This window comes from Stigmatopora argus, chromosome 11 (genome assembly GCF_051989625.1).
Source record: "Stigmatopora argus isolate UIUO_Sarg chromosome 11, RoL_Sarg_1.0, whole genome shotgun sequence".
In the NCBI taxonomy this organism is placed as follows: Eukaryota; Metazoa; Chordata; class Actinopteri; order Syngnathiformes; family Syngnathidae; genus Stigmatopora; species Stigmatopora argus.
Genome location: NC_135397.1, coordinates 15,382,461 through 15,410,000, shown reverse-complemented (window position 1 = coordinate 15,410,000; position 27,540 = coordinate 15,382,461). Strand labels below are relative to the sequence as shown.

Genomic DNA, 27,540 nt, shown 5'->3' with positions numbered 1-27,540 from the left:
TCTCAATTTCCAACCACCTCCCCCACCCCCTTGAGGAGAATTGATCAAGGGAAAAAGTGATTAGTAGAAAAAAAAAACATGTAGGGAAAATCTCTCGGCTTTAATTAAATTTTTACCATGCTGCTGCGAAACATTGTCACACAGAATTAGAATATGGCATATCATGCACACGGAAAAGCGGAAACAGATGATGAATGTGTCATCTGCCAATCGACGCGAAATGGAAAATTACCTGAGGTGATGGGATCCGTTGGGCACGCTGTTGAACTGACACAATGCTGTTCTATTCATAGACTTTTACACACACACACACACTATGCACCATGTACTATAGACTGTTATTAAAATGCATTTTTATATCCAGTAATTTTCTTCAGAACTTAAGAATCACAAAGGGTGAACAAAAGGAATTTTGGAAAAGGAAGGAGGCATTGAGTGACAATTCATGTACACAGCTGGAACCAAATCAACAAGGAGACAGACAGCTATTGACGCCCACGCTCAGGCTTGGGGAAAATTTTGAATTTTCAATAAGCCTACACAGCATGTTTTTGGGATGGGTAAGGAAACTGGGGCACCTGGAGAAAAAACATGCAAGTTCATGTGTAGTAAATGCAAATATTTTGTTGTTGTTGTATTTACTAGAGATAGCAGATATAAGCTTTTTTAAAAATTGCACAGAAATGTCAATCAATCAGTAGTCCCAATTGTTCTGCACAAGATTTTGCTGCAAATAACAAAAGTTGTTCAGCATGCTCTTCAGTGAGACGGCTTCTCTTGCATTCATTATTTGTGGAAGCTTTGTTGAAGGTTTGGTCACTTAGGTCCAGGGCAACCAATAATTTTAAAAAAAATTGCATAAAAATAAATACAGTCATACCTCTACTTACGAATGCCTCTAGGTACGAAAGTTTCAGGTTACAAAATGTTTTATATGCAAATGAGTGACTCGAGATACAAAAACGATCTAAGTTAGGAAATCCCCCCAAAAATAAATGCATATCCTTATCCATTAGTTTATTTTGAATTCCCCTTATTAAGCAATTAAAAACTGTACAAATGCAATGTGGCAGATATTTTCACACACACACACACAGGGCACACGTACAATTCTAAAATGTACTACAAAGTGGACGGCTTTCGGCCCTGGTAGAACGGGCTCTTGCCGCCATCTAGCGGACAAACATGGACATTACATCTATAACATCCGCGGAGGGCGATATTTCAGCGGCGCAGGGCACATTTTCATATGCTTTATTTATTTTAAGACATTAATAAATCATTTCCTTATAATTTTCTCTCATTTTGTGTTTCCTCACATCTTTCATTCAAAATTGGGACACTATGACCAATTTTAAAGGGTTTAGTTGGTAGTTGTGTGAGGAGCGTGGAACGATTTAGAGAATTTACATATAAAGTATACCTCTACTTACGAAATTTGAAAAAAGTATTGGAACCAATTAAATTCTTAAGTGGAGGTACGACTGTATATCTATATCGCAAAAGCTCAACTGAAAATATATTTATGGGAATATGTTGCAATAATTTTCTACCAATTATTAATTACAAACAAATTTTGGTGATGTGTGTGTGCGTGAGGGGAAAGGGGGCTCTGAGTTTGTAGGGAGGGCTTGCAATAAAAAAATGGTATAAAATTATTGCGATATATTTGCATAAATATATTTTCAGCTGTGCTTTTGAGATACACATATATTTATTTTTATGCTGACAAATTATTCATTATTGGTGGTGGAACCCAAATGATTTTCAATAATTTTCCTCCGTAGCACGCAAGAAATTTGCAAATGCATGCGCGTAGAAAAACATACAAGACACGCACCTGCACGCCTGCATGCACATTACGAAGATTTGTCCATGCGTTCAAGGTCAACTGCTGTGAGTGTGTGCAGTGCACGCATGTGCTGGCATGCGTAATCCGCGTGATCGCAAAGCAGTTAATTGTTGGTAGGGACACTAAGGGCTAGTTGATTGAATCATGCTTTTCCCCAAACACACTGACTGCATGCACTGTGCACCACTAATCGCAAATCGGAAAAAAAGAAATTTTCTTCTTGATTTGGGATAGGAACTTTGGGACTACTCTGATCCTTCATTTCACGACTTCAGTACATCACGTTTTTTTTTATCTTAAGTATTTTTAAAAAGTTCGCAAAAATGTCAAAATCTGTGTAAAATTCGCTCGCGGAAGACGGGATAAAAATGGCGGAAGTCATGGCTCATCATCTTCTTCGGCGCTGAATTGGGTGGCATTCAGCGCTGAAGAAAGATAGTCATATCTCTACTTACGAATGCCTCTAGGTACGAAATTTTCAGGTTATGAAAGCTTTTGAGATGCAAATGAGTGCCTCAAAATACAAAAAAAGATCCAAGTTACGAAAACGTCAATACATTTCCTGTACCTGTTATTTTCTTTTGAAATTTTTGCTGATGCATTGCTTCTTTCTTGACACGTTCACTACACTCTACTGGGCTCTCATTAGCTGTCTCACAAGAAAAAAACTCCAATGTTTCAAGATTCTCTCATGTCCATTTGACCACTGTTCGTTGTTGTGTGCTTGAACTTATGCTTGGAGGAAGCGGTGGCCGAGTTCCTTCAATGGACTCGTAGTTGAGCCTCCACCCAGCCTGCGGTGTGCGAAATTGTGCCGCGAAATTGACGAGTTGATCGAGGGCCACTAAAACAAACTCAACGGGGCAGGGGTTAATATATGAGGAATTCAACGAGAAGGCGGCTGAGGACGAAGCAGCCACCATTCCAACAGCTTAAATGAAGAAAAAATGGGGGAGAAATTTTGCGAACTTTCTGACTTCGTGGAATAAAACATCCTGAAACATAGTTTTTCTGCGTAATATTGCCCGTGTAATATTTAATTCATTGTTATCATATTATTAAATTCGGAATCATTTTTATTTTAAAACACCTACTTGTTTGTTCTGAAACAAATCTTTGTAGGGAAAATAAATACCTGTGATAATCTTTTTTTTCCAAAAGTACAATTAATTATTGGTCATGAATTTACCGCAGTCATTCACGAAAATGAATTAGAAGACACATCCACAGTTAACCTATTGGCTGGCACTGACTACAATAAATGTCGAGTCTCTTTCTTTTCGTAGGTTGACAAAAAAATACTAGTTTTTCATTGCCATTGAAGGAAATGGATGTCAAGTGCATCAAAACTGTTTAAACTATTAAACATACATGCTAAGGCCATGGTGTAAATTACAGTTGTAACAATATATCCAAATCCTAAATAACTTGACCTTTTCCGTTTTGGACTACAACGTCCCTTGTTTGTCTGTGTGCGAGACGCAGGCTCTCTGCAAGCATCTTTCATCAACTGTCAAATCCTCAATAAAGATACAAAGAAACCTGAGTGGAAAATCAAACAAATTCCCAATGGACAAAGAGTGTGTTTATATGTGCATAATGTTTGTATATGGGGGAGGGGTTGAACACAGAGGTTGAACTCGCATCAAGTGTTCTCAGTCAACCTGATTAGGGTTGGTTTTGGGTAACAGCTGTGAGCTACACACGACCATTTTTCAAGATATGACAGAAAGCAAGACACTTCCATTGGCATTCAAGGTGCATGTATTTGCCCACATCGTTTTCCAGATTGTTGTCTTGACAATGCCCAGTTAGTTGCACAATTTATGCAATCCAATAAATATATATATTTTAAAAGAGTATAATGGTATCTCGAAATACGAGCTTAATTCGTTCCGGGACTGAGCTCGTATGGCGATTTTCTCGTAACTCAAACGAACGTTTCCCATTGAAATGAACTAAAAACAAATTAATTTGTTCCAACCCTCTGAAAAAAGCAAGATATTGGATTGGAAAAATGTTTTATTTGTTCTAATTCGCTATCTATTAACAAAGTAACACATAACTAGTGGTTTAATATTACTAAAATGTGTTCAATAGTACTAAATTGATACGGATTCCTACGGGGGGAGAGAGAGAGAGACGGACAGAGAGAGGTGAGGGAGGGGGTGGGCTTTTTGCACAGCAATATGCTCGTAAACTAACAAACAAATTTAAATTAACTTGGATTACGATGCAGACACTCAAAAATAAGTTTAATCGAACCTAACACTAAACTTAATTCTAATTTTGTTTGAAATTTTGATACCTTTCTTCTCCCGGGTTGGCTCTTTTTGCCCCGCCTCCACACTGACTTTCACTCAATATCGAGGGTTGTTTGAGTTTGTATTCCCTTCAAAATATTCCCAAAATGATGCACACAAATGTACTCACAATAGGATAACGCACGACCACTTGCCAACGAGAAGTTGTATACAGTGGTACCTCGAGATACGAGCTTAATTTGTTCCGGGACTGAGCTCGTATGTCGATATTCTCGTAACTCGAACGAACGTTTCCCATTGAAATGACCTAAAAACAAATTAATTCGTTCCAACCCTCTGAAAAAACACCAAAAACAGGATATTGGATTTGATTTTTTTTATATTTCTTCTAATCGCCATCTATTAACAAAGAAACACATAACTGGTGGTTTAATATTACTAAAATGTGTTTAATAGAACTAAAATTAGACGGATTTCGCGGAGGGTAGAGAGAGAGGGACATAGTTTCAGCTGCAGTTTTTAAAAGGAACCTATCGAGGGTTGTTTTCTTTTGTCTTCCCTTCAAAATATTCCGAAAATGATGCACACAATTGTCCTCAGGATAACGCACGACCACTTGCCAACGGAAAGTAGTATACTCGTCTCGTATTGGCGAGCAAGCTACGCCACGCGTACACCATTCTGCACTGAATAACGGGGACATTTTTTAAAGCGTGCGGCTTATACGCGCGGGCAGCTTATGTGCGAGTAAATACGGTAATTTAATCAAAGCAATGAAACATAATTAATTAATATTGTAATGAAGTTATACTTGAGGCAGCATCGCGCAACAGCAGCTATGTGGTGTGTTGTTCTCTACAGAATGCACTGCATGCAGGGAAAATAAACATTTTATCATGAATGCTCATGATGTATTTGTAGTCAACTTAGTCATATTGGTACTACACTAATATAGATAGATGCATGTGGTGCATTCATTATAAAGGCATATATAAGGCTTTTCATTTTTTGCAGTTCCAGACATATTTGTTTTTTTCCTCCAATATAGCTCTTTCAACATTGATATCTTATTATTTATTAATCCATTAAAATGAATAAGAAATGCAAAGATATTTTCAAATGAGGTGCAATTGTGACTGGCAGCCTACCTACACATGCACATACACACAATTTAACAGCTCAAAATGATGTTCAACACACTAAAAAATCAAAACAAAAAAACTCAGTGACAAACAAAGGCACACGAATTAGGAACTGACAACCAGCCGGAGCTTATTGGCCATGGTCACAGAAAAGATTAGTACAGGAAAGGCTGCTTTTGACCGGATGGTCACGCTCATACCCGGTGGGTGATTGCTACCCTAATTGGAGCTAGCCGGATGGTCAAGCTCATACCCGGCTGGTGATTGCTACCCTAATTAGAGCTGGCCCTGATGTCCACCGGGAGCACACCGTTTTTGAGTTTGACTGGCGCTGTGCTCCCCTATCGCACAGTGGTCGCTCCCCTGCACAAGCTTGCTTTCTTTGACAGTGCACCACTATATTCGCTTCCCTCAAAAATAAAAATACCATATCCAGGAAGTGTATTTACATTTTGGGGGATGTTTGATTTCATTTTAAGTTTCGCAATTTAGACAGTTTTTTTGTATGTGCGAACAAAGGGTTTCACACCAAAGCTTTTTGTAACCTGAAAATGTCTTATGTAGAAGCATAGGTAAGTAGAGATACCACTGTATTTCAAATTAAGCAGAACCCCCGACTAAAGTCTTGGGTTAAAACCCAACAAAAACAATGGTGAGATTCCACCTTTAATGTCCATTGAGTGTATTATTATTGTCAATATATAATTTTAAAAAAGGTTTCCTTACATCAAAACAGGCCTGTCCAAACTGTGCCTTTTCACAGTTTGGACAGCTGATCCAAGAATAGATTAAATGGGACATTTGACATTGCACCTGTTGTTTACTGGCATGGTACTACGTATGTTGCCATCCGTCACGTCATTGTTTTCAACAAATCAATCACAAATCATTCAGTCAGCGTGGTACAGAGTGTTCCTGTTTTCTCAATCCAGGGATGTGATTCAGTTGCTGATAAGTGCAGGTGTGGATCTATCCATCCTAGTGCGATATACTGCCACTAGTGAATCTAAAGTTTTAAAAAATGGTGGTCGGGAAAAAACCCTGAGACTATATTATTTATGTTACAGGCACAGATTTTTCATAACTTTTCAAAACCATCATTTAAAAAAAAAACCAATACATTTTATAAAAGTAGTAGTATAAATATTACGCGAAGGCCTGATGTAATGAAAATCCAGACTATAACGTCGAAAAAACTGTGGTGTTTGAAATGGGGCTCTGAAAGGGTAGATACTTTTTTCAAAAAAAACTCTGAAAAGCACAACAAAAACATCTATTATGAGCAAAAGCTACAGTAGGAACGCTCTTGCGAGGCAATCATGAGTAAATGGTAGATAAGATGGCGATTTGACCTTTTCCAGATGGCAAACCCTTTGATCCTGAATATGTTGTACTGCTGGGGACACACCGACTGCAGACGGCTGATAAATCAGACTCAAATGCCACCTTGAATCAAGTTCTCCCATTCATTGGTTTAAAAAAAACTACACAGTCTTTGAATTGACACAGTTGAAGAGAGATGCACTGATAAGGCTAAGTGTCAAGATGAGAAAGTTCACATACTAATAAAAAAAAACCTCTGGATTGTCATGTAAAATTGGAATAGTAGCAGTGTTTCCCAAACACTGTGCCGCGACACACTGGTGTGGCGTGAGCAATGGTCAGGTGTTCCGTGAGAAATCTCAAGAATTCATACATTGTAATAGTTTTTTTGTTTTGTTTTTACATTACGTGAATCGAGAGTGGTCTGGTTTCAAGGGCATCAAAATTTGGCGTGAGCACAACATTGCTTTCCACGTAATATTGAGACTAAAAGTCGTAAAATTATGAGATTAAAAACGTTACAATACTTATTTTTCCATCACTCGAACCGGAAGTTGTTCGGGGTCCACCGACACCAACTTATGGTGTGACATTAGGTCGGTGTGAAAAATGAGATTTTGGAAAATTTGGGGTGTTTATTTAATTCCTATTGAGAATGACTTTATATTATTAATATAGGTCACAGTTTGAAATTAGAAGATTTTCAACTGGTGCTGGGTCTTGAGATTTTTTTGATGCAAATCGTGTGCCGCAGCTCAAAAAAGGTTAAATCTAATGGCAGTTTTACCGCTTACCTTCAGATCAATGTGTGAGCAATTCTATTCACCAAGAACCATAACAGTATTTTTTTAATCTTATATATCTTATTTTTCTTCAACGTAAAATGGCTTGAAATGTCCTCAGAGAACAATTACAAGGTCTCCTCTGAAAATTCGAAAATTTGGACTATAATGGGAACATCCATATAACAAGTTTATTTTCATACATTAGACGCACACAAAGATACATTACTGCATCAATTTATTGCATTTGCCATTTGTTCTCGCTCTAATGTACTTAAAATAAAAGAGAAACTAAAACAAAGACCTACTTTTTATATCACCCGCTATCACTAAACACAAGCTTGATGTTTTCTACCAAACATAACAAAAATACACTACATTAACTCTTATTGTTGAAATGAAGGGAGAGGACAACTGAGAGGAAGGAAGAGAGAAACAATAGCAAGATAAGATGGTGAGAAGTTATACTGTATATTACTGCCACCTGCTGGCCAAGAGTTTATCTCAGAAAGCAGTGTAAACGTAATAGCTTCCCATGAGCAGTATTAATCCTCTTTTGAACAATGTTTTAAATATCACTTTTCTACGTAAGGAAAGGAAGCCTACAATAAGATTTGCTGGAGCCAAAGCCAGTAGTTGCGACTGGCATTTCACACTAAAATGGTCATTCGTCAAGGAGCGATAACTGTGCTATCTGTAAAATTGCAGGCATTTATAAAAGGTTTGCTTCAGGCCTCAAAATGTCCTTTGCCACTCAAAATGTCAACAATGGGATAATTTCATTCATGGAAGGAAGATGAAAATTGGCTTGTAATACCATGTCAATAACACCACGGTTAACCAATATATGGCATTCAAGGAGGAAGTGATTGTGTTAGACCATAATGAATGTTCATGTCTACATTCATTTAGGAACAAATACTTTAAACTGAGTTCTTGTCAAAATAATTTTTGCAAACTTGATGATGTTTGTTTTGGACAAGATGTTTGCCCAATTGTTATATTTTTTAGGAAATTTCTATGTCGTATGAAAAATATAGCATTAGCATTACCGTATTTTTACACCTATAGGGCGCACTTAAGTCTAAAATTTTCCCTAAAATGGTCGATGTGCCCAATCGGTCGGTGCGTTTTGTCTGTGCACTAAACTCAATTTTTGTATGGCCCTGACCGCTTGAGTGACTGGTTTTATTTCTTATTATTATTTCTTTATAGGTGTGAAAATATGGTAATTGTTTTTTTTAAGTTAAGATCTAGAAGATAAAAAAATAACAAGAAAAAAATATAGTCAGACGTTACTCACTCGTTTGATCGAGCTACGCGTCTTCTCTTTCCACTGGTGACTGCTTAGCTCCAGAGTGCAGTGAACATAGGTTTCTCTGTCATATGAGCCCAGGATAAAAAGTCTGCAGACAAAGGGAAAAACAATGGATCAGACAAGGAAAAAAAAGTTTCTTCTACTAATTACCATATTTTCCAAACTATTTAAAAGCCATTTTTTTCAAAAGCTGACCATGCGCCTCATAATCCGGGGTGCCTTATAGATGGACCAATATTGAGCTGCAACAGGTCTCGCAACTACGATAAGCAGCCGCTGACTCAATTTTCCCCGTAGAAGAAGTAGTGCGCAGTGCATTCTGGGATATATAAAACAGCATTTCATTTCCATTTGTGTGTTTGTGTAAAGACCCTGAAATGGCTCCAATTAAGAGACAGGCGTACAACGCAGAGTTTAAACGCAAGGCAATCAGTCACGCAGTAGAACATGGTAATAGAGCAGCATATTCCTGATATTCCTGTGAACCGCACTGTGGATAAAACGTACGGTGAACGCTCGCACCATAGGGAATGAGAAATCATCCTTCACTGTAGTTCTCGCCTTCCAGGCTAATGGCCAGAAACTTCCACACATGGTTATTTTGAAGAGGAAGACTTTGCCAAAAGAAAACTTTCCAACCGGCGTCGTCACCAAAGCTAACTAGGAGGTATGGATGGATGAAGAAAAAATGAGTGAGTGATTGAGAGAAATTCATGGGACGGTAGATGGCGGCACGGGTGCAGCGGCTCTTTGCTCTCCAGTTTGGTGTTTTGTCGAGACCACCGGGATCTCCGAGGATAGTCAGCCCACTCAGAGTACGACGGAGGCGGCGAAGGGAAAGAAAGCAAAAGCGCGGATGCCGGGCGGGCCTAGCTGCTAAGCTAAGGAAACATGTACATACACAACAATTGGTGCTGCAACAGTAGGATCATTAACACTCAGTGCTCCCCGGATTTAGAGCTCTTGACAGTACGGTGCAGGCCCTTCTATCTACCTAGTGAGCTAACGATTGTCATTGTACAGTGGTACCTCGACATACGATCGTAATCCGTTCCGAGACTGAGATCGTATAACAAGCTTTTCGTAACTCGAGCGGACGTTTCCCATTGAAATGAATTGAAAACAAATTAATTTGTTCCAAACCTCTGAAAAAACACCAAAAACAGGATATTGGATTGGAACAAATGTTTTATTTCTTCTAATTCGCCATCTATTAACAAAGTAACACAACTAGTGGTTTAATAGTGATAAAATGTGTTTAATCTAACTAAAATTGGGCGGATTTTGCCGACGGGAGACAGACGCACAGTGGGCAGGGGGATCGTATTTATTTTTCCACGACAACGCACTCGTAAACGGAACAAACAAATTTAAATTAACTTGGATTAATATATACAGACACACTCAAACATACGTTTAATGTAACTTTACACAAAACTGAATTCTAATTTTGTTTTGATCTTTTTTTACCTTCATTCTGGCCGGGTTAGCTGTTTGCCACGCCTCCACCCTCACGTTCGCTATCAATGGGCTGTTTGCTGTTGTACTACGTATTCCCTTTAAAATATTCCGAAATGATGCACACAAATGTCCTCACAATAGGATAACGCATGACCACTTGCCAATGAGAAGTAGTCTTGTAATATTAGCGATCGCTCCGCTGCTCATAAGAACATCAGTGGCTCGCAACTCCCCCTTTGTAATATCTCTGGTCGCAACCGCTTTGAACGGCGCCTATGAGAGAGAGTTGCGACCAGAAATATTACAAAGAGGGAATTGCGAGCCGGTGCCGCTGATGTTCTTATGAGCAGCGAACGAGAAGTACAGACGCTCCCCTACTTACGAACGCAATTGGTTCCGAGCGATTGTTCATAAGTTGAATTTGTTTGTAAGTTGATTCAGTGCTATATTTTGTATTATAATTTATGTTTAAGGCCGATATAAGTATATTGAAGGTTTATATAAGTGCATTTGTATGTTTAAGGCTTGTATAAGCAACACGCATTGGTTTGTACTGAAAAAAAAACATTTAATAAAATGGAGAGAATATGTACAGTACTGTAGAGAGAGAGATTTATGTATTAGAAACTGGCCAAAAGAAGCGACCTAATGACGATTGCACAGTTTTCTTCTTTTTTTCATCATAAATGATGCGGTAGCACTGTATGGCATCATTCAATTGATTTGCAAACTTTGTGCAACGTTTAATATTTGGGTCCTGCTGCTCGATCTTTCTGTTTATAAATGGTACTGACGGTCGAACGATTCAATACCCGTGAAACGCTCACCACTCTCACGCGCATCAAGCTTCGTTATTATTGCCACTCGTTTCAAATGAAATGGCTTGCCTCTTCCTTGCAACTCCTTCAATAGAAGCCTTTAGCTTTTTACCAACCATATTCAATATTGGATGCATGAGATATTTAATGATACAAATGAAAAAGGTTCTTTGCACACTGGAGATACATTCACGCACTTCCGCATTGCAATGAAGAAGAAGGTAGATGCTGGGTGAGCTGAGCTCTCACAGCGCCAGGCGTCGGTATTAGCGGCGGAAAGAAGTACTACTCCGAAAAAGGCGCGAAATACAAAATTGGACTTGCGAACATTTTTGGACTTAAACGCAATTTGCAGACATGTTCGTATGTACCGTTGTTCGTAAGTTGAATATTCGTAAGTAGGGGAGCGTCTGTAATATAATACTCCTCGTATTAGAAAATAATAACAGGAAATGCAACAGCTGAGCCTACCCACGTATTGATTGTGGGTAATGAAGTTTTATTCTGAGAAAGAGTGCCATTGCCTATCGGCGTTGTGTGCACCAGTATACTTCATTACCCAGAAAGCCCTTTTTTGCCCACGCATGCGCGTTGGGCGTTTTCTGGTCAAAACTCGTCTGAATAATTCGTTCGGTGCTCGTAGATATTGTTATACACGAAATAGATGCGGCAAAAAAAGACAGTGCGCTACAATGATAAACAGCCTCTCATGTCATGGCCACCTTGCTTGGTCGCATCTCGAAATTTTAATTGTATCGCGAGCGAATCGAAATTTTCGTCGTACCACGAGCATGTTGTATGACGAGCTGTCGTATCACGAGGTGTGAAATATGAATTGTGTTCTTATATTTAATCTTGCACCCTTCTGCACCCTTATGAATTTAAAGTCACTAGAATAGAATGTTTACTGACACCTACAGGTCAAGGCCTGTCATCACTTTGTATATAACACAACCCTCTGTATCCCCGCCTAAAGTTTGTCTCCACCTACTTCTATTAAATATCTTCACCGTCCGTTGGAACGGTGTATCTGGTTGAGGGAGCTTCACGTGGACAGCTCTATCCGTCCGCTTCCCCCCTTCTTAGGAAGGGTGGAGGCTAGCCAAGAACAAAGGAAGCGGAGCGAGCAGCGGCCATTTTGAGAGCGGTCAGGATGAGGCCTCCCTCCCAGATAACCTCCATCGGCCGGGAGTCAAAAACTACCACGTGTTTTGCTGCTTCCTCTGTAGGAAGATTATTGTCGAGGCAATCCAGCTTTGACACGAGGTACGACTGTAATGGCTGTTTACATCCCACCGCATGCTAACGTTAGCACGGCACTTAGCCTCCTGCTAGCGACTGTTAACAAACAGCAGCTTGACCAACCCGATGGAGTCTTTATTGTTGCCGGTGACTTCAACAAAGCATGTTTAAAGACTGTTCTGCCTAAGTTTATCCAGTACGTGAAGTGTCACACCAGAGGAGAAAAAACTCTAGACCATGTTTATTCTAACATCAAATATGCTTATAGAGCCACACCCCTCCCTCACCTTGCTGGATCCGACCATCTCTGACTGTCCCTCGCCCCCTCATACACCCCACTCCGGAGGCTAACAAGGCCACAAATAAAGTTAATAAAAACATGGCCCGAGGACACCCTTTTTCAGCTACAGGACTGTTTTTCCCGCAACATTTGGAAACTTTTTGAACACCACAACCTCCAGGACTACACGGTGGACACTGTACTTTCCTACATCAAAAACTGCACGGACAACGTCACTGTTAATAAACTGATACAGGTTTTTCCTAACCAAAAACCCTGGATGACCAGTGAGACACAGGCACTCATCAAATACCGTAACACTGCCTTCAGGTCAGGGGACAAGGTACAATACAGCACTGCCAGAGCAGAGCTGAAGAGAGGCATTCAAAAGGCCAAGGCAGCATATACAAGAAAAATTGAGGAGCACTTCACAGGAAATGACCCAAAGAAGGTGTGGCAGGGAATACGACATGTTACCAATTACAATGACAATAATGTGTCTGTTAACGCAGATGCCTCACTAGCAGAGGAACTGAACCGTTTCTTTGCCCAATTTGAGACTGACAAATCAGACCCAGTCTCAACACATCCACCACCACCCTGCAGCAGTACACTGGAGCTTCAGGAACATGAAGTGAGACAGGTACTGCGGACTGTGAACACCAGGAAGGCTGCTGGCCCTGACGGAGTACCTGGGAAGGTGCTCAAAGCCTGTGCTGACCAGCTGACTGGTGTTTTCACAAAGATCTTCAATTGTTCCCTGCAACAATCCATCATCCCATCCTGCCTGAAATCTGCCACCATTATTCCTGTCCCTAAAAAGCCAACCATTGACAGCCTGAATGATTATAGGCCTGTTGCACTTACGCCTGTGATCATGAAGTGCTTTGAAAAGTTGGTCGCCCGCCATATCAGGGATACAATCCCTCCCTCAGTTGACCCTCACCAGTTTGCCTATAGAGCAAATCGGTCCACTGAGGACGCAATCGCCGTAGCTCTACACACAGCACAGAGCCACCTGGAGCACAATGGGAACTATGTGAGGATGCTTCTCATTGACTATAGCTCAGCCTTCAACACTATAACACCAGATATTCTGGCTGACAAACTCTCCCACCTTGGACTATCCTCTTCCATCTGCTACTGGATTAAGAACTTCTTAACCAACCGTCCACAAACTGTTAGACTTGGTCCCCACCTCTCTTCCTCCATTACACGGAGCACTGGCTCCCCTCAAGGCTGTGTACTGAGTCCTCTTCTGTACTCCCTGTACACATACAACTGTACACCGACCCACCAGTCTAACTCCATCATCAAATTTGCCGATGACACCACTGTGGTCGGACTCATCTCAGGGGGGATGAGTCTGCTTACAGAGATGATGTCAACAAACTGTCTTCGTGGTGTTTGGTGAACAATCTCACTAAACACCACGAAAACTATAGAAATAATCCTGGACTTTCGCAAATGCAGCACAGATCTGGCCCTACTCCTCATAAATGGAGTATGCGTAGACAGGGTCCAGTCCTTCAAATTCCTGGGGGTCCACGTCACGGACAAGCTCTCCTGGTCTACCAACACCACAGCAGTGGTGAAGAAGGCCCAGAAACGACTCCATTTCCCTTGGTTACTCAGGAGGAACGACTTGGACACTAAGCTTCTGGTAACCTTCTATAGAGCCACTGTGGAGAGCATCCTGGCATACTGCATTACAGTGTGGTACGCTGGAAGCACGGCAGCAGACAGAAAGGCCATGCAGAGAGTGATCAACACTGCCCAGAAGATCATCGGCTGCTCTCTGCCCTCACTGGATGACATTGCCAGCCCTCGTTACCTCAGCAGAGCCAGGAACATTGTCAGGGATCAATACCACCCTGGTCACAACCTGTTCCAGCTGTTGCCCTCTGGCAGACGCTACAGGTCTCACAAAGCACGGACAAATAGACTAGAGGACAGTTTTGGACTCTGAACTTGCGTTAGCACGACACACAATCCCTTCTGTGCAATAACTTCGGGGTGTGCAGTAACAATGTGCAATATCTTAGATTGTGCAATATTTTAGAATTTACCTTGCCAGGATGTGACTTTTTTATAGTTTTATATTACTATTTATTCTTTTTTTTACTGGGAAAACGCACTTTGTGGAGTAGCACCACCAATTTCGTTATACGCAGCTGTGTATGATGACAATAAAGGCTTTTGATTTGATTAGATTTTGATTTGAAGAGACCGGGTGGATTGACATAAGAACTCCAGCCGGTAGACGTTGGCGTCAACAGAGCTTTCAAAGCTAGACTGCAAAATGTGTGGGAGCAGTGGATGATAGAAGGCGAACATACGTTCACCAAGACCGGGAGACAGCGCCGGATGACATACGCCACTATCTGCCAGTGGATCTTATCAGTTTCGACTGTGGTTCAAGCTTTCAGGAAGGCAGGAATTGTCACTCAGCTGCCAGACAACCAAAGCGACACGGACTCGATTAATGACGACTTTGATGAGACGGAGCCTGGCGTGTTGGATGCCGCATTAGGCCAGCTGTTCAATTCGGACACTGAAGACGAAGAATTTGAGGGATTTATAGATGAGGAATGAACTGATAAAGTGAGCTTTACTTGTTTCTTTTGTGTTTACAGTTGAACAAGGTTGGTCATCTTGTGAATATGGATGTCAACAGCTGAATGTTATAGTACCTCATTGTGTACGTGAGAGCATGCACGTTCACCCGCAGGAACAACATTGAGTTATTAATGTGATTGTTATTGCTTTGCACTATTACGAGTGTTACGATATTGTGGTTGCACTAATGTACTGTAACAGCATCAGAATATTTTTTTATGTGTTTACTGAATGGAGGAAAAGGTCCCCTACACTATGTAATATAAATGTTGCACTTACATGTTATACCTTGCTGTTGTTGAAAGATAAACATTAGTACTTTACCTCGGAGAAAATAATAAAACAGTTGTTTATTCATTTTGGGAGTGAAGGGATTTGTCAGAAAGCTGATTTGGAATCTGTTAATAAAGTTTGACTTATCTATCTGACTGTTTTGTTGACAATCCCTTTACCGCAGCACCATCTACTGGATGCATAACGTAGCCCCAGCCTCTACCGTAGCTCTGCATAACGTGGAATGCAGTGCGCCGGATAATGCGGAAAATACGGAAATAATATTTTTTTTTCTTCCTGGAAATGAGGCACTTAAATGTAACCTAATCTAAGACCAGTTTTAGAAATTTTTACATAGACAACCAAAAGAAATAACTATAAAATGAAGTAAAAGAAAGTACCATATTTACTCGCATATAAGCTGCCCGCATGTATAAGCCGCACCCTTAAAATTGCCTTAAAATTGTTTAATTTCACAATTTCTCGCGTAGGAGCCGCCCCCTGATTCCCAATTTTCACCTCCATATTCATGGCTTTAATAGGGAGTTCAAATGTGTTTCTATGAAGAGAAAATCTTAAGAAAAATCATCCCATGTGGTATTTCTGAGATACTGTGTGAATCAAAAGCACATTATTAGGGAAAATATCATAAGGCAGTTAATATGCCTGTCTTTGTAACTGCAAAATATAAAATTATTAAATTTGAAAAAAGAAATAAGTCTAGCTTGATGAGAACCTGATGCTTTTTAATGAGAAATTACAATTTTCTTACCAGAAGTTTAACATGTTGTGGCGGCCAAATTGCTTTAAATGTCGAAATATCTTGATTTTGTTCGATGGTCGTTCATATTACTGCAATAGTTGTCACTTTCGAACAAGAAAAAAAAAATAAACGGAATTTTGTTTGATTTCATAATCACAAATGTACAATCATTTCCTTTCAAAAGGGAAGTAATGTAAGCACAACCAGGAAGTGTGTCCGTAGCAGTATAGTGTTCACCAAGTCTCTGGGTTCAATAATAGCATGAGATACACATTATGCAGGTATCATGGCTGATATTTTAACGATCGACCGCAAGACCTTTGATCAGCCTTAACAACTATTGGGATGTGGTGACATTGTAAACGCTACGAACACATCTATCAAGGCTAGTCACGTCGGGCCAGTCAGAGCACGTTTAACTAGGTAAGATTGAGGTACCCGAGGTAAGATGGCGACGCCCTGAGCGAGCACTGACAGACACAAATGAGTTTTTTCACGTTTTGTCTAGAATTTTATTCATAGAAGTCAAAATAAATTTTGTTTAGCGTTTTATATGTTAATCTTTTCTCTATTTTGAAATAAATGACCGTATCGGCCGCATTGTCTTGCGTTATGGCGTTTCGTCTTTGTCACCTTCGTGCACGTCGTCTTTTTATGCGCATATAAGCCGCACCCTCGATTCAGTCATCATTTTTTTGTTCGACAAATGCGGCTTATATGCGAGTAAATACAGTAATTGGCTCCATAATTAATAACATGCCAGCAAAACCTGGTGACAAGTCACATCTCTGTGGAGGACTTACCATATTTATTCGACTATAACGCCCAAAATTTTGAACCAAAAAACTGAAGCAAGTTATACACGAATCCCGGTGAAAAACTGCCCTCCGTTGGTGAAAAAGTCCCCTCCGTTATAATGGGAGACGTAAAACCTGTTTGTCCACCAGATGGCGATAATCTACCTTCTTTCACAAAAGCCAGCCTTCTACAAATAGCTTTGGGCAAGTTTATAGAGTGAAAGGGGTAAAAATTAAAAGAAAAGCACTATCCTAGCTCAAGAAGAATGGAAGCCATTGTTTGGTGAATCTGATGATGAACCAGACTTCGAAAAAAATTAAATATTATGATGATGAATTAGAGTTTAAGGTATTAAAATTGTAAATTTCATTTGAGAAGTGTTCATAATGGTACTAGTTTGTTTTACCAGGTTACTGTACCATATATTGTGAATAAATATTTTCCTTGAGAAAAACTGAAAAAAAGTTATACCAATTTTTTGTCACAAATTATGGGTGCGTGTTACACACGGGTGCGCGTTATCCTCGAATAAATACATTAAAAATAAACTGAACCATAGTGTAGCATTTTTAACTTTTAATTTAAGGTAATTTTAAAAAGAAATTATTCAATTTTAGTCCAGGTTTAACTAAGCAATTCTACAAGGTTTAATTTTTTTCAGATCGCTGTCCTGCAGCAGAAACCAATAGTTTGATAGGACAGAAATTAATTGATAGATTTATTTATTTTTTAAAAATAAAAATCCATTGCTCCATTCTTCGAGATTCGTGAGGGGGGGTCATCAGTGCTGGACCGTCAGGGCCTGCAAGGCCTTCTCTGCTGGCCTAAAAATATCTGAATCACAGACTGATGTTAATTATATTTTGCCCATGAATACTTAAATAATTCCAAATTGCCTGTCAGCTTCCTTTCATTGCTAACCAACACCCTCCTTTTCGGAACACAGAAAGGAAATGATTGTACATTTGTGATTATGAAATAAAACCAACTTCCACTTTGACTTTTTTTTCTTTTTATTTCTTGTTCGAAAGTGACAACTATTGCAGTAATATGAACCATTGAAAAAAAATCAAGATATTTCGACATTAGAAGCAATTTGGCTGCCACATCTTAAACTTCTGATAAGAAAATTGTAATTTATGTCATTAAAAAGCATCGGGTTCTCATCAAGATAAACGTTTCTTTTTTCAAGTTGAATAATTGGATATTTTGCATTTACAAAGACCGGCATATTAACTTGTGATATTGACCCTAATAATATGCATATACATATATAACTTATAAAATTGACCCTAATAACGTGCTTTTGATTAATACAGTATCTCAGAAATACCATGTGTGATGATTTTTCTTGATTTTCCCTTCAAAGTAACAGATTTGTACTCCCTATTAAACCCATAAATATGGAGGTGAAAATTGAGAATCAGGGGGTGGCTTATACGCGACAAATTGCAAAATTCAACAATTTTAAGGCAATTTTAAGGGTGCGGCTTATGCGCGTGAAATTGCAAAGTTCAACAATTTTAAGGTAATTTTAAGGGTGGGGCTTATACGCGCAGGCGGCTTATATCCGAGTAAATACGGTAACTCAAATGAACTTAGATTACTAAACACACATTAAAAAATAAGTTTTAATGTCACCTTACACTAAATTAAAACCTTCTTGTGCAATAACCAAAGCAAAGATGTTAATGTATTCCACCGCGGCTTTCGAGTCGGAACTTCCTGCTTCTCCATGCCTCAGATCCGAGGGTATCCCAGTTTCTTTGTTAAAATTATCGAACCAGCCACGACTCACTTTGAAGGGTTCAGCTGGTGTCGAATAGTCCCCTTTTTCAGATGCTTGCTTTGCTTTCAAGTCCATATAGATTCTGCTGGCTTTTTCGCAAATTATCGACTCGGTCCCGCTTTCTCACGCTAACTGTTTATCGTTTATTCATATTAAAAGAAGGCTCCCCATCTCGTTATGAGTGTCACTGTGCAACTTGGAAATCATGGTTAGTCCTTTGGAAGGCGCGATATCCTTTTTTGCATCCTTCTGCCTAAGGATGGTACATATTGAAGTACCGTATTTACTCGCATATAAGCCGCTTTTGTCGGACGAAAAAATGAGGACTGAATGGAGGGTACGGCTTAAATGCTTAAATGCGCATAAAAACATGACATGCACGAAACTGCATGTTGACGGCGCCATGGCACGATAACGTCACGGCAAATAGAGCCAACCCGGGAGAAGAAAGGTATAAAAATTAAAAACTAAATTTGAATTAAATTTAGTGTAAGGTTAGCTTAAACTTACCGTATTTTCACGACTATAAGGCGCACTTAAGTCTTAAATTTTCTCCAAAATAGACAGGGTGCCTTATAATCCAGTGTGCTTTATATAGAGAAAAAAAAATAACATTTCATTCATTGAGGGTGCGCCTTATAATGCGGTGTGCCTTATAGTCGTGAAAATACGGTATTTTTGAGTGTGTCTGCATCGTAATCCAAGTTCATCTAAATTAGTTTGTTATGTTACGAGCGCGTTGCCGTCCAATAAGTCTCTCTCGCTCTTGCTCTCACTCTGTCCCTCTCTCTCCCCTCCGCTAAATCTGTCTAATTTTAGTACTATTAAACACATTTTAGTACTATTAAACCACTAGTTATTTGTTAGTCTGTTAATAGATGGCGAATTAGAACAAATAAAAATGTTTTTCCAATCCCATATCCTGTTTTGGGTGTTTTTCAGAGGGTTGGAACAAATTAATTTGTTTTTAGTTCATTTCTATGGGAAACGTTCATTTGAGATACGAGTAAATCGACATACGAGCTAAGTACCGGAACACATTAAGCTTGTATCTCGAGGTAGTTCTCTCATATTGGCGAGCCACCTCAGTCACGTGTACACCACTATGCATATATATATGCTTTTTCTTCTCATTACTCTTCATTGCACCGGCTTGCTTTGGACCCATTGTTTTTACCTTAATTGTGCACTTAAGGTAAAAAAAACGTTTTCAAAAATGCACCCTGAACGCCCAGTGTTCGTAGGTATCTTTACGCAAGGAAGATGCGGCGAGAAAGACAGTGCACTGTTATCATAAGCAGCCTCTCGGGTACTCAGCCACCCGGCTGTCTCGCATGCTCGTATCTCAAAATTGTCTCATATCTCAAGGCAAATATTTGCTTGGAATATTCCTCGAAACTCAAATTTCTCGCATGTTGGGGAACTCGTACGTCAAATTATTACTGTATAGTGTTTTCGACCCAAAAGTTTTTTTACGAATAATTTTGACACAAGGGCAATAATTAGATGGTCATAAATAGACAATTTTCATTTCAATATTTTAGTTCAGGTATCAATGACTGTCTTGTAACGTAAGATGCTTGATTGCTTTGTTTTATAAATTATTTTGTTTATTTATATCACAATTTGTGATTTCCTATATGATTCCAAGACAATATAGGTTCATTGAGAGGTCTGCAATAAAAATGTATCTAGTGGCTTAAAAGTGGGTTAACTGGACCCCACTCAGGAGCAATTAAATATGCTTATCCAAAATAAGTGGATTTTAATCACTGTAGAAAATCTTGTTTTCACTGCTTCTTTGGAACCAAAGTACATTGCACTGTGCATACACATTTTATTATCAACGATGAATGTATTAATGGCACATTGTCGATTCACAATTAACCAATATTGGATAAATGCAATTACCTGTACAACACAAGATCATGAAATAAGTGTTCAATACAAGTGACTGACCTGCTGCTGTCAATTAGAGTAACTTTGAGCCGACCTTCCACGAGTCTGCTGTCCTGGACTGAAAATTCTAGATCAGAGTTCAATCCAAGCCGTGGCTGCACTTGAAATGGGAAGAAAGGTTTGTATCTGAATTCGAAAAGACAACATGAAAACACCATTAGTTTTAATTATTATTAGACAAACAAAACACAAAAATGTATGTACTTTTGCAAAACAGCTCTATAAGGTTAGTATACTTTCATGGAAATAGAAAGTCTCAAAATCAGGTGTGTGATTGTTTTCTTTAATGGGAGCTGCCTGCCTCCAGCACTTCACACTTCACGTGTCCTTCCTGCCATGACGGTAATAATCAAATGGGAGGGAGGAAAGAAAAATGGAAATATGGAAGGATATACAGAGATACAGATATACATATACACACATACATATATACCGTATTTTCACACCTATAAAACGTACCGTGTGATAGGGCACAGTCTCATTTTCGGGTATATTTTCTGTTTTTTGTCAATACATTGGACACCACCTCGTCCGATAAGGCGCTAGCATGACACTAGGCTAGCGTATGTTATGCTAGCCGCGAGCGTATGTTATGCTACCCGCTAGCGCATGTTATGCTAGCTGCTAGCGTAAGTTAGGCTTGGCACTAGTGTTTTTTTAAAGACAGCACGAGCAAAACTATGTTTGATAATGCTTTATTTAGGTCAAAGGTACACTGATATAAAGAGTTCGGCATTTAACATGCTAGGCTCCACTGTCAGTCAGAGTTGTGTATTCCGGGAACTTGATTCCAGCTTTGGGGAAAGCTCGAACAGTGCTGGCTGACACCTGAGCCCAGTCATCCACAATCCATTGTAACTCGCGACACGCATCACTCCCAAGCCTTTGATTCTCCTCGCTGTTATATCGGCATCGACAATTCATTCCAAATCGTCACGTAACTCGTGCGGCGCTGCCTGCCCGAACTACAATGTTAGCCATCCGTTAGCAAAGCGGTTAAATTGTGTTCGATGCTTCAGTCCATTTTCCAAGCGTTCACACCCGCATTGTGTTGTCATTCACGCCAGGCATTTCCTCTGTATAGCTCTGATATGCTGTTTCTTTAAGTATTGATAGTGTTTTTGAGGGTTAAAAGCGCTGCAAGCGCACGGAAGTCAAATGCCTTGCCACTCCCCTATTTTTAGGGTGAACGTCCGCTGGGTTTATCGCAACAAGTAGCGTGCTGGCAAGAAATAAAACCAGTCACTCAAGCGGTCAGGGCCATACAAAAACTGAGTTTAGTACACAGACAAAACGTACCGACCGATTGGGCACATCAATCCTTTTAGAGAAAATTGGAGACTTTTAAGTGCGCCCTACAGGTGTAAAAATACGGTAGCTCACTGCTAATCACTCGGCCACAGCTTCTTCCAAGCACAAGTTCAAGCAGAAAATGGGTCAAAGAAAAATGGAGGGTGATTGTGAGACAGCCAATAAGAGCACAGTTGAGTATAGCGAGGTTCTAAATTGAGAATCAATGAATCTGTGACAATATTTTCTAAATAATATAACAGATAAGGAATGCATTTACTTTTTGGGGGATTTCGTAACTTGGATGTTTTTTGTATCTCGCGGCGCTCATTTGCATATAAAAGCTTTTGTAAACCGAAGATTTCGCACCTAGAGGCATTCTTAAGTAGAGGTATGACTGTACAGTCATACCTTGAGATACGAGCTTAATACGTTCCAGGATTGAGCTCGTATGTCGATTTAATCGTATCTTAAATCAACGTTCCACCAAAAAATGGATATTATAATGGAAAAACATATTTTTATTGGTTGTAATTCACCATCTAATAACAGAGTAACAAATAACTAGTGGTTATGATGTTTAATAATAAAATGAGGCCTTATTCAATACAACAGGGAGTTCGCAGATGGATGAGAGAGAGGCTTGATGGATGCGCTCGTAACGTAACAAACTTTAAATTTAACTTAAATGAACTTAGATTCCTATACACACACACACACACACTTAAAAGTTTTATTCTTACGTTACACTAAATATAAACCTTCTTATGCAATAACCAAGGCAAAGGGGTTACTGTATTCCACCGTGACTTTCAAGGTAAACTTCCTGCTTTTCCATACCGATTGGCGAGCCAGCTCAGTCACACATAAACTACATGTTTTTCCATTATTTCGTGCTTAATATCGATTGTCATCATGCGCCTTTTCTTTGCACTAACCTTCATTGCACTGGCTTGCTTTGGACCCATTGTGTGTCCTTTAATTTTGCACTGACTAACGCAACAACAACAAAAACACGGAAAAAATGCAACACTCTGCCCAGTGCACGTAGAGATCTTTGCACAAGGGAGATGTGGCGGGAAAGACAGAACACTGACAACATAAGCAGCCTCTCACTGCTGTCTCGAATGCTCGTATCTCAAGGTAAATATTTGCTCGGAATTTTACTCGTATCTCAAATTCCTCATGTGTCGGGGCACTCGTATGTCAAGGTATTACTGCACTAATAACCTACCTAATTTTGTAGTTAGGTAGTGTGTGTTTCTTTTTAATGACTCGTTTGAGTTGGTTGACGATGATGGAGGTGAGCTGAGGAAGAGGTCTGCCTTCAAACTGCGACTTAACCTCAAAGTCCACCAGTGGGTCATCGAGGAAGGAGAAGGACCAATGGGTGAAGGGCACGCGGGTAAACTGTAGCCTCAGTTTGCCAACCACGCGCCTCATCTTGACGAACAGATATGCAGACTTCCAAAACACCAATTCCACGTCAATGGCTAGATGGAAGCCGCCATTGTATTCAATGTCCACCTCAAAATTGAGCTCCTCCGGCATGCCGTCCTCGTTCAAATGCACCGGCTTCATAAGTTTAGCAGTCTTAAAAACCGGAAGAGAATTACCCAAAGAAATATCTCGCAGGCTGAGTCCCTCTAGCAGCCGACCTGCTGTCTTCGTTTGTAGCAGCTCCTCAAACTCTACCTTGATCTTTTTAGTGAGCCAGTGCCTGACGACAGGGGTGTCCCGCAGCTCCCTGAACAGGAACAAAAAGATAGCATTGAGGAAATGACAGCTTTCGGGCTTGTTCGCATCAGCTGAGTCGCTGCTGTTCGCAGGCGCCGACTGTTGTTGTTGTTTGGGGCTGCCGCCGGTCACAGTCGTCGCTTCTTGCTGTCTGCCTGAGACGGCCTCTTGCTGCTTCGAACCAGTCAAGATTGTGCTGTCCTGCTGCTGCAGCTGGCTTGGATCGACATGCTGGGCATTAAAGTAATCCTTCAAAGCGTGATCAGGCACTATTTTGGCGTACTGTTCTGTCCTCTCTATGGGCTCCGGGGTCCTCCGGTAGATCAACAAGAACTGTAACATCAACGTAACTACTGCTCCACAGAATGCAGAAATTAGGATTAAATAAATCATTTTGAGCGGATGCCTCGTTGCCCTCTCGGCATCAAAGTATGTACATAATCAATGTTTTATTCGTATTAAGAAAGCAAGTTCCACCTGATTGCTTTCGAAGCTGCCATATCATCTGCTTCTTTCCGGAGCTCAGGAATCGCCTTCTGATTGGACCAACATGTTGACGGATTCGTACGTAATGACGAAGAGCGGACGTTTCTCGCGTGACGTTCATGGACAACGGGATTTTTCCCTACTTATCTTAATAATTGCTCCAGCACACTCGTGACTCGAATAGGCGGTATCGATAATGCATATGATTGATGAATGAATGTTTTTTTTTACTCTTTCTTTGTGTCACTGTTGGTATGAAAGTGCATTGGCTTGAATTGTTATGGCTTTTGGGGGCTACTTTATGTCCATAACATTGCAATACAATGTACATGTTTTTTTCCTCACTTACTGCTTCTCGCAGTGGCGGTTCGTGCATTTTCTCGTAGCGCCTTCAACGTGTAAAATCCACTTCCTAGCAGCATTTAATGATTAAATACAAATACTGGAGCTTTTCCCAGGAAAAGACAGCGATGAACGTCAATGGCGTACCGGCAAACATTGCCCGTAAATGGGGTAAAATCCAGCCGAAAACAGCATTTATTGATTAAATACAAATACTGGAGCTTTTTAGACATCAGAACCGGGCCCGGAGTATCATTTCCCCGGGGGAAAAGACAGCAATGAAGGTAAATACCTCCATACGCGAAACTGCAAAAATTGCACTAAAATGGGGTAAAATCCACTTCCTAGCAGCATTTAGTGATTAAATACAAACACTGGAGCTTAAATACAAACACTGCAGCTTTTCAGATATCAGAACTTGGCCCACAATTGAAATATTATTTAAGAATATAGCCATAGTTTACTCACCAAAAAATATTTTTAACTGTACACAATATCCATCCTCCTTTCTTTCTTCCTTCTTTTTTATCGCCATCGAAGCTAATGCTGAAAGTCAAGCCTGTCCTGTCGTATTTCTGGCATAGTCCGTCTTGAAAATGGCTTTAAATCAACACAACACTATATTTGCTTGTGCAGCCCGCTCCAAATACAGTTTGGTAGCTCTGGCTAATGACTAGCTAGTTGGTGAAAGCGATGACGTATCCCTACGCCTGTGACAAGGCATTGTGGTGTTGCCAACTCGAAATCTGATTGGTTAAAGCAACAGTCTTATCGACGCTTGTTTAAAGCGGCAGAGCCCGCAGAACTGATCGTGAAGGCCTTAAGGCAGATTTCTGACCCTAGTAACAAATAATGGCTGAAATGTGATTGGTTAAATGCTTCAATATGAAAACACACATCTGGAAGCAGTGCAACCAGGGGGAAAAGCAATGAAAGGAAGCTAACAGACAATTTGAAATTATTTAAAAAGTATTGATGGACAAAATATAATATATGATTCAGATATTTCTTAGGCCAGCAGAAATGCCTTGAAGGCCCTGACTGCCCCCCACTGGCTTCTATTAAGTTAATAATTAAGTTAATAATAATAATAATAATAATTATTATTATTATTACCATATTACCATATTACCAACTACAATAACAATAATATGTCTGTTAATGCAGATGCCTCACTAGCGGAGAAATTGAACCGTTTCTTTGCCCGCTTTGAGACTGACAAATCAGACCCAGTCTCAACACCCCCACCACCACCCGGCAGCAATACACTGACGTTCCGGGAACAGGAAGTGAGACTGGTAATGCGGTCCGTGAACACCAGGAAGGCTGCTGGCCCAGACGGAGTACCTGGGAAGGTGCTCAAAGCCTGTGCTGACCAGCTGGCTGGAGTCTTCACAAATATTTTCAACTGTTCCCTGCAACTATCCATCATTCCATCTTGTCTGAAATCTGCCACCATCATCCCTGTCCCCAAAAAGCCAACCATTGGCAGCATGAATGATTATAGGCCTGTTGCCCTCACGCCTGTGATCATGAAGTGCTTTGAAAAGTTGGTAGCCCGCCATATCAGGAATACAATCTCTCCCTCAATTGACCCTCACCAGTTTGCTTATAGAGCAAACAGGTCCACTGATGATGCTATTGCCATTGCTCTTCATACAGCACTGAGCCACCTGGAACACCCTGGGAACTACGTGAGGATGCTCTTCATTGACTATAGCTCAGCCTTCAATACCATAAAACCGGACATTCTGACTGACAAACTCTCCCACCTTGGACTATCCTCTTCAATCTGCTGCTGGATAAAAGGACTTCTTGACCAACCGACCACAGACTGTTAGACTTGGTCCCCACCTCTCTTCCTCCATTACACTAAGCACTGGCTCCCCTCAAGGCTGTGTACTGAGTCCTCTTCTGTACTCCCTGTACACCTACGACTGTACACCCACCCACCAGTCTAACACCATCATCAAATTCGCTGACGACACCACTGTGGTCGGACTCATCTCAGGAGGGGATGAGTCGGCTTACAGAGATGAGGTCAACAATTTGTCTTCGTGGTGCTCGGTGAACAATCTCACACTGAACACCACGAAAACTAAAGAAATCATCCTGGACTTTCGCAAACACGGCACAGATCTGGCCCCACTCCTCATAAATGGAGTATGTGTAGACAGGGTCCAGTCCTTTAAATTCCTGAGGGTCCACGGCACGGACAAGCTCTCATGGTCTACAAACACCACGGCAGTGGTGAAGAAGGCTCAGACACGACTCCATTTCCTCAGGGTACTTAGGAAGAACAACTTGGGCACCAATCTTCTGAGAACCTTCTATAGAACCACTGTAGAGAGCATCCTGGCGTACGGCATCACAGTGTGGTACGCTGGAAGCACGGCGGCAGACAAAAAGGCCATGCAGAAAGTGATTAACACTGCCCAGAGGATTGTCGGCTGCTCTCTGCCCTCACTTGAAGACATTGCCAGCCCTCGTTACCTCAGCAGAACCAAGAACATCATAGGGGACCCTTACCACCCTGGTCACAATCTGTTCCAGCTGCTGCCCTCTGGCAGACGCTATAGGTCCCACAAAGCACGGACAAATAGGCTTAAGGACAGTTTTTTCCCCACATCCATCAGAAATCTAAACTCGCGCTAACATAACACACATTCCCCTCTGCGGTATATGAACAGATGTTTGGTTGGTGATCTGCCTCCTACTAGCTGACTGAGGAAAGGTAAGTGGAAGACAGTGAGAGGTAAGCGAGAGGTAAGCGACCTGTATCCTCAACAGCGGAATGACAAATTACAAGTCCGTAACTTACACTTATTAGGTCTTTTGCCGATTAAACGTAGCTTATGGAGAAGCACCATCAATTTCGTCACACGCAGTTTCTGCGTGTGATGACAAGTAGGCTTTTGTGTTGTGATAATGACGACAGGGCCTATGTCCGATTATTATTATTATTATTATATTATAAAGTGCCTTTTAAGACAATCTTAAAA

General features: G+C 40.5%; 1 protein-coding gene across 1 annotated transcript in view; it reads right to left on the bottom strand.

Moving 5' to 3' along the window:
- pdzd8 (PDZ domain containing 8) overlaps positions 1-24,284 on the bottom strand; it is a 40,396-nt gene extending 16,112 nt beyond the window's left edge. Inside the window, exons 1-3 of the mRNA XM_077613139.1 lie at positions 23,208-24,284; positions 20,684-20,809; positions 8,667-8,769 (exon numbers count right to left, since the gene is read on the bottom strand). Coding sequence (XP_077469265.1) covers positions 8,667-8,769; positions 20,684-20,809; positions 23,208-24,103 — 1,125 coding nt within the window. The 5' untranslated portion in view covers positions 24,104-24,284. The remainder of the gene's footprint in view (positions 1-8,666; positions 8,770-20,683; positions 20,810-23,207) is intronic.
- Between the last annotated feature and the right edge of the window lie 3,256 nt (positions 24,285-27,540).